General features: G+C 45.6%; 1 protein-coding gene across 3 annotated transcripts in view; it reads left to right on the top strand.

The window, feature by feature from the left end:
* The first annotated feature begins 312 nt into the window (after positions 1 to 312).
* LOC139411767 (mitogen-activated protein kinase 6-like) overlaps positions 313 to 14,117 on the top strand; it is a 26,734-nt gene continuing 12,929 nt past the window's right edge. The window contains exons 1-3 of one of the 3 annotated variants that reach the window (XM_071158498.1): positions 313 to 409; positions 7,600 to 8,545; positions 9,260 to 9,577. In XM_071158498.1, coding sequence (XP_071014599.1) covers positions 8,309 to 8,545; positions 9,260 to 9,577 — 555 coding nt within the window. In that variant the 5' untranslated portion in view covers positions 313 to 409; positions 7,600 to 8,308. Of the gene's footprint in view, positions 410 to 3,171; positions 3,191 to 3,933; positions 4,045 to 7,599; positions 8,546 to 9,259; positions 9,578 to 14,117 lie in introns of those variants that run through there. The other 2 variants (XM_071158499.1, XM_071158497.1) reach the window with 2 other exon arrangements.

Below are 14,117 nucleotides of genomic sequence, written 5' to 3'. Positions count from 1 at the left end.
TCCCCCATCCCCCCTCTGCTCCTCCCTCCCCCCTCTCTCTCTCTCTCTCTCTCTTCTCTCTCTCTCTCTCTCTCTCTCTCTCTCTCTCCATGTTCAGCCTACATGTACTCTTCATGGAGCTCCACCTCCCAACCCAGACTGACTCACATGGAGCAACACAACATATCACCAAGACTGTGACAATCTATTTCTACATAGTACTGTATCACTCCACAGGCTACTAGTGGACTGTCTGTCTGGCAACTGTCTACTTCCCTTTGCCTGGCTGCTGAGGGGCTACTGTAAAGCCCTGTGGACTGTGGAACAAGCCGTGTTGGATATTGGTCTCTTTCTTTAGTGCATAACTGTATGGATTAACTGCTGTTCTGTACCATGGCGTTCCTGACACTCCAGGAGGATTTCAACCATGGTAAGAGAGATAGACGGCTGTAATATCAAGTTACAGACTAAGTTGAACAAGGCAGAAGAACAGTATAGGTGCAGAGGGACTCTGGTTGAAGTGTTCTATGGGCATATAGGAGAGTCTAAGAGACATGAGAGGTTTGTTGGCTGGGCGTGTAGGAGAGTCTAAGAGACATGAGAGGTTTGTTGGCTGGGCAAGATCCTGTGACTGTCTGTTTCAGCCGAATAGCAATTTAGTTTTTGACGATTGTAGATGAACAACGAGCGCTTAGAGATCTCTGTATGTCTCTCTTTTTCTCTCTCTTTCTCTCTCTGTGGTGAAATATGGTGAGCTGGAAGCATGAGTCGAGGCGGAGGCAGGCAGAAAGACAGACAGGCAGACAAGCAGGCACTCAGAAAGACAGGCATGCAGGCAGGCTTGTGATGAGCTTCCTTTGTGATTATGCCCGCTGTCATCATCACAGCAGCATATAAGGTGACAGACGGGTGTAAACAGAATTTTCACGTCTCCTTGGAGACACGGCAGTCAGAAACCACTCTTCACACTCTGAGGACAGAGAACGTTCTGTGCAGATGAACTAACACTGGAATGAAGTCCCAAATAGACCCCTATGCCCTAGGGTGCTATTTGTAATGCATCCCGGGACTCAGACAGGGATTTCTCAGCCCGTAAAGCACAGCACATCGATACAAAGTGGTCCTGTGGTAACAGTGTAGACACAGGTGTGTTGTCCCTGTGTGCATTAGGATAGAGTTTAATATGTGATATCAAAGTCACGGCAGCTTTGTTTTGTCAAATCCAGCTCCCACTATCTATGGTGCTACTTCATACTGACCATCTGTGTGGTGCTACGGCTTCAGTTTCAACAGATCAACATTAGTTACATTAGTTACATTAGTTACATTAGCAACATTAGTTACATTAGTTACATTAGTTACATTAGTTACATTAGTTACATTAGTTACATTAGCAACATTAGTTACATTAGCTACATCAGTTACAATAGTTACCTTAGTTACATTAGTTACATAAGCTAGTTACATAAGCTAGTGTGATGGATATCCTACTACTTCAGCTCCCCTCAGCAGGTTGACAATATGAATGACAATATGAATATACAATATGAATGTTTTTTGAGGGGGAGTCTAAGGGACTCAACAAATGATACTGTAGACTAACCTTGGGGGACCTGTAGACTAACCTGTAGACTAACCTTAATCTATATATTACCGTAGTGATTGATCTATATATTACCGTAGTGATTAATCTATATATTACTGTAGTTATTGATCTATATATTACCGTAGTGATTGATCTATATATTACCGTAGTGATTGATCTATTTATTACTGTAGTTATTGATCTATATATTACCGTAGTGATTGATCTATATATTACCGTAGTGATTGATCTATATATTACCGTAGTGATTCATCTATATATTACTGTAGTGATTGATCTATATATTACTGTAGTGATTCATCTATATATTACTGTAGTGATTGATCTATATATTACCGTAGTGATTGATCTATATATTACCGTAGTGATTCATCTATATATTACTGTAGTGATTGATCTATATATTACCGTAGTGATTCATCTATATATTACTGTAGTTATTGATCTATGTCATAGTTATTGATTTATGTGTGAATGTAGGCAATTTGTACCATTGGTCAGAATTCTATTCAGCTACTTTTCTTTACACCTTCATATGGAACTGACCTAGAAGCTGATCTGTAGCCTGCTCCTTGGACATGGTCTCAAAATGCTCACCTCACCATGTCTGTCGCATAATAGACTGAGCATCCTTCCAGTCTCTCCATCCCACTAGTCTACATCATCATCATCATCATCCCAGGCTGGGTCAGGTAACGTTCTGCAGCATTCTCAGCCACACGGCTCTTCACATGGTCTGCTGGCCCTGCTGATGGACACTGCAGTTGATGGGAGCAACCTACCACATTGCTCCTGCTGCATCCGCGTCCGGCCTCTTCCGGTCCTCTCATTAAACTGGCCGATTCTGTTGCTCGTTCATTCATCAACATATCCTACATATCCTCCTTCCCCGCCGCTCTCCCCTGCTCTGGTGCTGCCTATGCTGATGTTGTTACATCACACTGGCTCACAGACTGACTGGTGAAGCTACTGCATAGCAGACAAGGACCCCAGACCCGCAGAATCTATCTGGATATCTCTGGATCCGAATATTTTGGCTATTCTGTTTTATTTCTGTGTGATTTTTATTCCTTTATTCGGAATATTATTTTCGGAAGGATGTAGGTAGATCGCAGTGCGAGAGATTCCACATACCGCTAGTCGGGGAAAAAAAAGAAGACAAAAAAAAACAGCAGAAAAAGGCGACAAGCCCTGCGCATCATGACAGATGGACTATCTAAATCCTCGCGCAGCACCGGTAACCTTTCCGAGGGACTTTTACCTCTAACGCGGCTAATAACCCAGTACTGTGTACCATAATCTGAAAATAGCATTTAGGCCAAACTCAGAAAACACTGCATTGCTGCTGAAGGATGAAAAACAACGGCAGCACCTCCGCAGTCCTTCGCAAGCAGAAGGATTTCCAAAACAAGTGTGTCTGTCTTGTCTGACTGACTTGCTTGGAAGTTGACACAAATATTAGTATCTCTCTTGAGTGTTGATTTTGAATATTTTTTTTTTGAATATTTTGAGAATATAAATATAATCCTCCGTCTCAGCAACTGTGTGTGACATATGGTCCAAGCGTAACAGGCACTGACTACACCTGTGCCCAGTCAATAACAGGTAAAATACACGCGAGAGAAGTACAGAAAACTATAGGTCATGATTAAATTATTGATTGAATTTGATGTGAAGATAAGCTTATACCGCCTATCGATCTGTGTTTTGCTTTTAAGTTTAATACATGAGGATTTCATTGAGCAGTCAGACTCAACCGCATAGTCGCTGTGTTTACTATAAATATAAGATATAGGCTTTATATATATATAGGCTCAATATGATTGTCAATTAGGCTATAGGCTATAGGCTTTATATAGGCCTATGGGCTGAACATGACAGGTTGTCAATTAGGCCTATGCATTATTTTATGTACAGACCTACGTCTAAAAACAATGACCTTCTGAATTAACATAATCCTAACTGTTTTAATGACTGTTACTTAATGTTTAACTGTTTTGCGTTTGAGGTTTCCCAAGGCTGCTTTGATCCTCCAGTCAATAGTGATGGCGGCCTGTTAGTGTTTTTCCTTTGTATTGGGGCTATCTATTTAGGATAAGATTCTGCCTGGCTGGCTGTCAATAACTTCAGGGCCCACAGCGTAAAATAACAGTTTATTCGGACACTAAGACTATTAAAAAAAAAACATAACAAAAAACACAGTCAGTAAAATAACATCAAACAAACATTAGAAGATAGAATCGCCCTAAATATTTGTTTTATTCCGATATTTTGAATTTACCGCCCGATTCCCCATCGTCTCCGTTCTCCACGTCTGTTGAATGACGCCGACGCTGACGCGGGCAGCCAGTCTGAATGGCGATGGTAACAGACTCGCAGCGCGGTGCGGACGGAGCGCAGCCCGACCTAATATCGCTTTGAAAAAAACATCGCTATATCAAATGAAACGGACGAGAACAGTAAGTGATTCAATACTATTTTTTTGTTTTGTTTGGTTGGATAAGTGTATTGTTATGTGGGAAGGTCGTATTATGTTTTTAAAAGGGCAGATGATGTGATATTTTCGACGTCGGCTTTGTGTTAGGAGGGAGCAGGATCGGCTGTTGTATGCCTCTGAGGGACGACCACGGAGCCGAATAAAGCTAACTAGCGACGGCCTTGTGAGGTTAGCCTGCTCCACTCAAGACCCTCTGGCCAACAACAGGGCGCCTTTGTTCATGTCACCGGGATCGTTGAAAACCTCTCTCACTCGTATCGACCAAATATGTGGATAAAACGTTGTTTTATATGGGTAACGTTATATAGAAGAAGCCTTTGGCTGAATATCAACGATATTTCATTTCCCCCTGTAAGGTTAGGATAATGCGAACAGTCAACTAGGGGGTCTGTTCCCCGAATTATCACCGGAGTCGGAGGTTCACGACTTTAATGGGGGGGATCACATGGTTAACTTGGCTAGCAGTGGCTATCTGGAGAAAGTTAATCGTAATAACGTGGTTATCTTCACACAAAATAACCTATAGTCGGCAATACGGCGAACATGTTTTGTTGGCAAACTGCTATCGCCATGTTATTTACATTTAAACATTTCGGAGTGTTTTTCTGGTTCCGTTTTGGATAGAAAGTGTGTCGCTAGTTAGCGAATGATGCTACAGTAGCTAGTTTACCAGCCGACTCCACGATTTACTATGGAGTTGAGCGGCGCAGTGTTAACATTTATTTATTTAATTTTTTAAAAGGAAAAAAAGTAGCTTTTGTCCATTTGTCCCTAGATTACATAATAGGGATTTGTTTTTACGTTTATGCTGTCCCTCAGTCCTCTCATGCAATGAGTCATTAAAATGCACATTTAAAAAAAAAAAAAACAGCAAGTACTTTTTTTGAAAATAGTATACACTTTATTTTTTAACTTGTTATTATTGTTTATGCCTTATAGAGAGCTGTGGTGTCATTTGACAAGGAGCCGATTTAATAAATTAACTTCACTCGCTGCAGCAGAGGGGTGAGGACCAAGAGGCTAGAGTGGCGCTACCTCAGTGGAGGAGCAGCTGAGTTGAGCCAGGCAGGGTACACAAACACGGAAGTCACTAAATCCCGAGTGGCGCAGTGGTCTCAGAGTGACGTAGAGAGCAGCTCGCTAAGACACCGCAGTACCTGGTTCGAAACCAGGCTGCATCACATCCGGCCTTGATTGGGAGTACCATAGAGCGGCGCACAATTGGCCCAGCTTCGTCCGGGTTTGGCCTGGGTAGACGGTCATTGTAAATAAGATTTTGTTCTGAACTGACTTGCCTAGTTAAATAAATTAAATCAACCAAAACTAACTGGGGCAGCCTTTAAAAAGTATCTAAATACTTTTCCCAATAAAAGTCACTGGAAGGATCTGACTTGCTAAATCTAGCAACAAAGTCGCTAAATTGGCAACACTGGAGTGTCGAGAGTCATATTTAAAATGAAGTTTTTATTAAAAACTACTGATTTCATTACCCAAAGAATAGCCTGCAATTACATACATTGTTCTCTGTAATTGCAGGCTAACGCTATTCTTTGGGTGCTGAAAGAGGTATTTTTTATAAAAACTGTTATTTTATGTGAGGTCGGAGGTCCAGTCCACCCACATTTAAGCCAGGTGTACAGTCGTGGCCAAAAGTTTGGAGAATGACACAAATATTAATTTCCACAAAGTTTGCTGCTTCAGTGTCTTTAGATATTTTTGTCAGATGTTACTATGGAATACTGAAGTATAATTACAAGCATTTCATAAGTGTCAAAGGCTTTTATTGACAATTACATGAAGTTGATGCAAAGAGTCAATATTTGCAGTGTTGACCCTTCTTTTTCAAGACCTCTGCAATCCTGCCATGGCATGCTGTCAATTAACTTCTGGGCCACATCCTGACTGATGGCAGCCCATTCTTGCATAATCAATGCTTGGAGTTTGTCAGAATTTGTGGGTTTTTGTTTGTCCACCCGCCTCTTGAGGATTGACCACAAGTTCTCAATGGGATTAAGGTCTGGGGAGTTTCCTGGCCATGGACCCAAATTATCAATGTTTTGTTCCCCGAGCCACTTAGTTATCACTTTTGCCTTATGGCAAGGTGCTCCATCATGCTGGAAAAGGCATTGTTTGTTACCAAACTAGTTTTGCCCATTCTAACATCTGCCTAGCAACTTTCCACGGACCATATGGTCTTTATTGCAACTTGGCTGGATTACAAAGCCAGGTAGCTAGCTATTTTATTTTAGAAGTTTATTGACTAAAACTGGACGTTTTCCTAATAGTTAAAATATAAGACTATTTTCCAATAAATATCAAGGGTCTTATTCTGTTGACGTGATCATCGATGCTTGGCTGCCATTTGACAACTAAACATCATCTCGCTCTTTTGTCGAATAATTATCAAATTATAGTCTTATAGCCACACTGTATCTATACCCACACTGTATCTATACCCACACTGTATCTATACCCACACTGTATCTGTACCCACACTGTATCTGTACCCACACTGTATCTATACCCACACTGTATCTGTACCCACACTGTATCTATACCCACACTGTATCTATACCTACACTGTATCTATACCTACACTGTATCTATACCCACACTGTATCTATACCCACACTGTATCTGTACCCACACTGTATCTGTACCCACACTGTATCTATACCCACACTGTATCTGTACCCACACTGTATCTGTACCCACACTGTATCTATACCCACACTGTATCTATACCTACACTGTATCTATACCTACACTGTATCTATACCCACACTGTATCTATACCCACACTGTATCTATACCCACACTGTATCTATACCTACACTGTATCTATACCTACACTGTATCTATACCCACACTGTATCTATACCCACACTGTATCTATACCTACACTGTATCTATACCCACACTGTATCTGTACCCACACTGTATCTATACCCACACTGTATCTGTGAGCGTGCCAATACCAGAATGGACACACTTGCTATACATCTTTTTTTTTTTGTGAAAACCATCAGTAGAGTTGAAAATGTGATGAGAAACCATTTAACTTGCTTTTATTTTATTTTTACATGGGAATTTCACTACAAAATGTGTTTTGATGCGCACTATGTCATCACTATGTCATCACTATGTCATCACTATGTCATCACTATGTCATCACTATGTCATCATGCACAAGTCAATTTGATGGAAACTCCGGTGGGGAAAATTTGCATATTGTTTTTATGCAGATTTTTTAGAATATTTGTGTGCAAAATCTGTCGCTAATTAGATGAAAAACCCTAGTTTGAAAGTTTTGAAAGGTATTAGCTAGCATTTCTCTCCATGTATTTCTCTTTTGGGTCATCTTAAATTGGACGGTGACAGTCGTTCAGTCCGTTTGATGTCAGGCTGTTAAAACGGCTGAATGGAACTGTGTCCAGTCAGCCAGCCGTGGCAGTGTTACTATTGTCTAATTGTTGTCTGACTGCTGACCTAAAGCATTGTGTTGTTTCTGTTTCAGGTTACCCCTATGTAAAATGGAGGATAGTTTTGATTGCGACTGTGGTGAGCTTGAGCCACCCGATTGTTGAGGGCCAGACTACTCTGTGAAGACTAAAAGGCAAGACACCATTTTTGGATGAGCGGTGGTTTCAACAGGAAGAAGATTTGAGTAAATACAACAACAAAAAACAAACAAAAAACAAATAGAATTTAAAATTGTAGTTCTTTTTAGCGCAATTGTAATCAATGCAGCTACACAGGATGAGTCTATCACTGAATGTATCTGCACTGTGAGGATGCAACAAGATGCTGTTGTAGTTTTTGAATTGGCCTCTTGAGTTCATTCCATTATTGCTGGCTGTTAAACACTATAAACGTTTAAAAACGGTTTAAAAACCGGAGAAGCTGCAAAAAACAACAAACAAACAAACAAACAAAACAGATTTTGAAAAAGTAATTCATATTAGGCCTGGAAAAACCTGCTCCATTTGTCAAACAAACATGACTTTCTACTCTGGTTGTGAGTCCGAGAGCCGTGTGATTCTGTGAGGGTTAGACAGGGGGAAACAGTAGTCTTCTGTAAGGGTTACACCATCCACATTTTCTATTTTCACAATGTTACACACCAGGCAAGACCTCCTATAGCCTATTACCAGTCAGTTTGTCCATTTTTGTATTGAACAACCCCCAAAGTCAATCGCAAACTTAGTCAAAACACCAAATCCAAGATGGCGGAGAAGTTTGAGTCTCTGATGAACATCCACGGGTTTGACCTGGGCCCACGTTACATGGACCTGAAGCCTCTGGGCTACGGAGGGAACGGCCTGGTGTTCTCAGCCATCGACACGGACTGCGACAAACGAGTGGCGGTGAAGAAGATCATTCTGACGGATCCTCAGAGCGTCAAACACGCCCTGAGAGAGATCAAGATCATCAGGAGGCTGGACCACGACAACACCGTCAAGGTAACGCAGGAATTGCAGTAACGAACTGTACAATACTTTATATTGGCCATTCATATGGAAATGTATTTTTGTCAGGACAGCAGTGGAATGGGTCAGCTCCTAACACTGCAGACAGTGGAAATGGGTCAGCTCCTAACACTGCAGACAGTGGAATGGGTCAGCTCCTAACACTGCAGACAGTGGAAATGGGTCAGCTCCTAACACTGCAGACAGTGGAATGGGTCAGCTCCTAACACTGCAGACAGTGGAATGGGTCAGCTCCTAACACTGCAGACAGTGGAAATGGGTCAGCTCCTAACACTGCAGACAGTGGAAATGGGTCAGCTCCTAACACTGCAGACAGTGGAAATGGGTCAGCTCCTAACACTGCAGACAGTGGAAATGGGTCAGCTCCTAACACTGCAGACAGTGGAATGGGTCAGCTCCTAACACTGCAGACAGTGGAAATGGGTCAGCTCCTAACACTGCAGACAGTAGGGGGCGGGGGGGAGAGACTCCCCTTGCTCAAGTCACACTGCAACTCTGCAGTCATACGACTTGGCCTGAGTCGAACAATACAAGTCACTTCCAAGTGCTGGACTACCTCCCACTAGTCAGTGCTTAAACAGACAGGATGGAAGTTACACTGCACACAGTCAGGAACACACAGACAACATGCAGGTGTGTCTGCTCGTATGAGTTGATGTTAACATATGAACACCTTCCCTCTGCCAGGTATTTGAGACCCTTGGGCCCAGCGGTCGTCACCTAACAGAGGACATAGTCTCTCTGACAGAGGTGAACTCTGTGTACATCGTCCAGGAGTACATGGAGACAGACCTGTGTCAGCTCCTGGAGAGGGGTCTACTCTCTGAGGACCACGCCAGACTCTTCATGTACCAGCTGCTGAGAGGCCTCAAGTACATCCACTCTGCCAACGTACTGCACAGAGACCTGAAGCCTGCCAACTTGTTCGTCAACACAGAGGACCTGGTGCTGAAGATAGGAGACTTTGGACTGGCCCGGATCATGGATCCTCACTACTCACACAAGGTAAGAGGCTAAAACAGAGGCTAGTTAAACTAACAGTCATTACTGTCTGTAATAACCATGTGATACCTGCCTAGCGTTCTGGCTTTATTGCCCAGAAACCAACTGGGCTAATCCCTCGGGTGACGCCATCAGCCTATCACACCACACTGCACCGCAGGAAGTTAACAAGGAGGTATGGTAGTTCCTGATGTCGCGCCTCCGTTTCCCTTCCCAGGGGAAATGCTTCCGCTGAGATAAGGGCCCTGGGAACCAATATTTCCGTTGAGGGGTGGGAGGCTGCATCCACATCCTGAGAGAGTTTAGACTGTTGACCAGGCTGTGTGGTGTTGACCAGGCTGTGTGGTGTTGACCAGGCTGTGTGGTTGTTGACCAGGCTGTGTGGTGTTGACCAGGCTGTGTGGTGTTGACCAGGCTGTGTGGTTGTTGACCAGGCTGCGTGGTTGTTGACCAGGCTGTGTGGTTGTTGACCAGGCTGTGTGGTTGTTGACCAGGCTGTGTGGTTGTTGACCAGGCTGTGTGGTTGTTGACCAGGCTGTGTGGTTGTTGACCAGGCTGTGTAGTGTTGACCAGGCTGTGTGGTTGTTGACCAGGCTGTGTGGTTGTTGACCAGGCTGTGTGGTTGTTGACCAGGCTGTGTGGTGTTGACCAGGCTGTGTGGTGTTGACCAGGCTGTGTGGTGTTGACCAGGCTGTGAGGTGTTGACCAGGCTGTGTGGTTGTTGACCAGGCTGTGTAGTGTTGACCAGGCTGTGTGGTTGTTGACCAGGCTGTGTGGTTGTTGACCAGGCTGTGTGGTTGTTGACCAGGCTGTGTGGTTGTTGACCAGGCTGTGTGGTTGTTGACCAGGCTGTGTGGTTGTTGACCAGGCTGTGTGGTGTTGACCAGGCTGTGTGGTTGTTGACCAGGCTGTGTGGTTGTTGACCAGGCTGTGTGGTGTTGACCAGGCTGTGTGGTGTTGACCAGGCTGTGTGGTGTTGACCAGGCTGTGTGGTTGTTGACCAGGCTGTGTGGTTGTTGACCAGGCTGTGTGGTTGTTGACCAGGCTGTGTGGTTGTTGACCAGGCTGTGTGGTTGTTGACCAGGCTGTGTGGTTGTTGACCAGGCTGTGTGGTGTTGACCAGGCTGTGTGGTTGTTGACCAGGCTGTGTGGTTGTTGACCAGGCTGTGTGGTTGTTGACCAGGCTGTGTGGTTGTTGACCAGGCTGTGTGGTTGTTGACCAGGCTGTGTGGTTGTTGACCAGGCTGTGTGGTTGTTGACCAGGCTGTGTGGTTGTTGACCAGGCTGTGTGGTTGTTGACCAGGCTGTGTGGTTGTTGACCAGGCTGTGTAGTGTTGACCAGGCTGTGTGGTTGTTGACCAGGCTGTGTGGTTGTTGACCAGGCTGTGTGGTTGTTGACCAGGCTGTGTGGTTGTTGTCCAGGCTGCGTGGTTGTTGACCAGGCTGCGTGGTTGTTGACCAGGCTGCGTGGTTGTTGACCAGGCTGTGTGGTTGTTGACCAGGCTGTGTGGTTGTTGACCAGGCTGTGTGGTTGTTGACCAGGCTGTGTGGTTGTTGACCTGGTTGTTGACCAGGCTGTGTGGTTGTTGACCAGGCTGTGTGGTTGTTGACCAGGCTGTGTGGTTGTTGACCAGGCTGTGTGGTTGTTGACCAGGCTGTGTGGTTGTTGACCAGGCTGTGTGGTTGTTGACCAGGCTGTGTGGTTGTTGACCAGGCTGTGTGGTTGTTGACCAGGCTGCGTAGTGTTGACCAGGCTGCGTGGTGTTGACCAGGCTGTGTGGTTGTTGACCAGGCTGTGTGGTTGTTGACCAGGCTGTGTGGTTGTTGACCAGGCTGTGTGGTTGTTGACCAGGCTGTGTGGTTGTTGACCAGGCTGTGTGGTTGTTGACCAGGCTGTGTGGTTGTTGACCAGGCTGTGTGGTTGTTGACCAGGCTGTCTGGTGTTGACCAGGCTGTCTGGTGTTGACCAGGCTGTGTGGTTGTTGACCAGGCTGTGTGGTTGTTGACCAGGCTGTGTGGGTGTTGACCAGGCTGTGTGGTGTTGACCAGGCTGTGTGGTTGTTGACCAGGCTGTGTGGTTGTTGACCAGGCTGTGTGGTTGTTGACCAGGCTGTGTGGTTGTTGACCAGGCTGTGTGGTTGTTGACCAGGCTGTGTGGTTGTTGACCAGGCTGTGTAGTGTTGACCAGGCTGTGTGGTTGTTGACCAGGCTGTGTGGTTGTTGACCAGGCTGTGTGGTTGTTGACCAGGCTGTGTGGTTGTTGACCAGGCTGTGTGGTTGTTGACCAGGCTGTGTGGTTGTTGACCAGGCTGTGTGGTTGTTGACCAGGCTGTGTGGTTGTTGACCAGGCTGTGTGGTAGTATATATTGTGCACCAGTCAGGCGTTCAAACTTCAGAGATGTGGAGATGAGGCTGATATGTCTGGCTCTGGGAGAATGTAGGTTGAGGTGGCTCTTTCCCCAGTCCTACACTGCTCTTTAGACAGGACTCCGAGGGGAGAGCAGGAGTCACAGAAGAATGAAGAAAGAGGTGAGGAGAGAGCTGAGGAGTGGAGTAGTCACCATGCAGCTACAGGTGTCTTAGATTAGTCATCACCGGGGCCTGTCTGGTGTGGGACTCGGCCCTCTCTCTCTGGCACAGCGCAGGATTCACTCGGGACTTTTACAGTTAGCTAGGCCTCACACTTTCTCACACACACTGCTCAGCCCCGTGCCAGAGTCTTTTACTGCGAGGCCACAGCTTCACACACACACACACACACACACACACACACAGCCCAAAAGCAGCTGGTTTTAGTGGCTCATATCGCAGATCAAGTGTTGACTCGCTACTCTCCAATGACGCATCACTAGAGAACACTCTCTCCTTTGAATAGCAATCGTGCTGGGGACACGGCAGGAAACTGGCATTTCCGTGTGTGTGTGTGTGTGTGTGCGCTACAGGTGCCTGTTTGAAGGTGGAGAGATTTTCTCACGATCTTCAGTCTCTAGCCAGACATTCCCTCCTCTTCCTGCCTCTCCTAGCCCCTATAGCAGCTCTGTTCTGCTGTGTGTTTTCCCTATCTAAGCAGGTGTTGTTTTGATGAGGTGGAGGTAAGGGAACGGCCTATTGAAAAGACCCTCTGCTGATGTCAACTCTTTTTCTATTTCCGTGGACTGCAGAAGCTCAAGTGTGTGTGTGTGTGTGTGTGTGTGTGTGTGTGTGTGTGTGTGTGTGTGTGTGTGTGTGTGTGTGTGTGTGTGTGTGGACACGCTTCTCTCTGCAGAGGATCACGGCCATTTGGTGCCGCATTCCATGTACCATCCAGAGAGCCTGGACACACACACAGCCTGGGGGGGGGGGGGGCTTGACTCCCGTGCCCCTGCCTGACCAAGCTGCCCTGCTGTTGGGGTAGCTGGCTGGCCCTGCCTCTCTGCATGCTATTTGTACAGCTCACTCTGTCTAAATAAAGAACCAGCCCATTTGCAGCAACTAACCTTGGTCTCTGTTGGGACACTGGTAAGAACTGGCACACGTCTCAATGTATAGATATTCTAGTGTGTCTATATAGATGCTATATTTGAGCAATATGGCCCGAGAGGGTGTGGTGTATGGCACGACGTAATGCCTGGATACAGCCCTCGGCCGTGGTATATTGGTCATACACCACAAACCCCCGAGGTGCCTTATTGCTGTTAGAACCTGGTTACTAATGCAATTAGGGCAGTAAAAATGTACGTTTTGTCATACCTGTGGTATACGGTCTGATATAACACTGCTGTTAGCCAATCAGCATCCAGTTTATATTTGTATATATCTTCAGCAAGACCTACTCCATGTCCTGTGTTGTACATGACCAGAGATGGGCCCTGATTGGCTTAATATGACAAGAGATGGGCCCTGATTGGCTTAATATGACAAGAGATGGGCCCTGATAGGCTTAATATGACCAGAGATGGGCCCTGATTGGGTTTAGGTGATTGGGTTCTTATGGAGATTACATTGTCTGTTTCTCAGACTTCCTTTAGGCTCTATTGAAGTTCTCCAGATTTGTCCCATCCCCCCACCCTTAGAAATATTCTGAACTCTGCTAGAGGATTGAGTGGTTCTGTATGTTGAGGGGTTCTGTATGTTGAGGGGTTCTGTATGTTGAGTGGTGTGTGTGAGAGTCTGTTGTGTGCAGAGTTTCTCAGAGCCTCCTCAGCCTGCTTCTGTGGGACCCGCAGCAGTCAAACACCCAGTGGCCCACCACCAAGAATGTCTGGAATTCACGTGCAGGCAGGAATCAAGCATCCTGTGCATTTTCCTCCCTCCCTCCCTCCCTCCCTCCCAGCCAGTCAGTCAATCATTCCTTTGTCCTGCCTATCGTGGGAGCCTTTCTCCAAGGCTAGAGCTGCTCTCAAGCTGCTAGCGTAGCATAATCATGCCTTGAGGTTAAGCAGGGAACGTGGCTGAGCTGTTACAACCAGTGTTAGTTTAGCATTTAGCTTAGCGTGCCCTTGGGCTGACTAGACGCATGGGATGGCAAAAGCATTGCATTTGCGTCCGTTAGCTTAGCATTAGC

The sequence above is a fragment of the Oncorhynchus clarkii genome, chromosome 6 (assembly GCF_045791955.1).
Source record: "Oncorhynchus clarkii lewisi isolate Uvic-CL-2024 chromosome 6, UVic_Ocla_1.0, whole genome shotgun sequence".
Lineage (NCBI taxonomy): Eukaryota > Metazoa > Chordata > Actinopteri > Salmoniformes > Salmonidae > Oncorhynchus > Oncorhynchus clarkii.
Note: the sequence above shows the minus strand (reverse complement) of the source record. Positions and strands in the feature narration are given on the sequence as shown.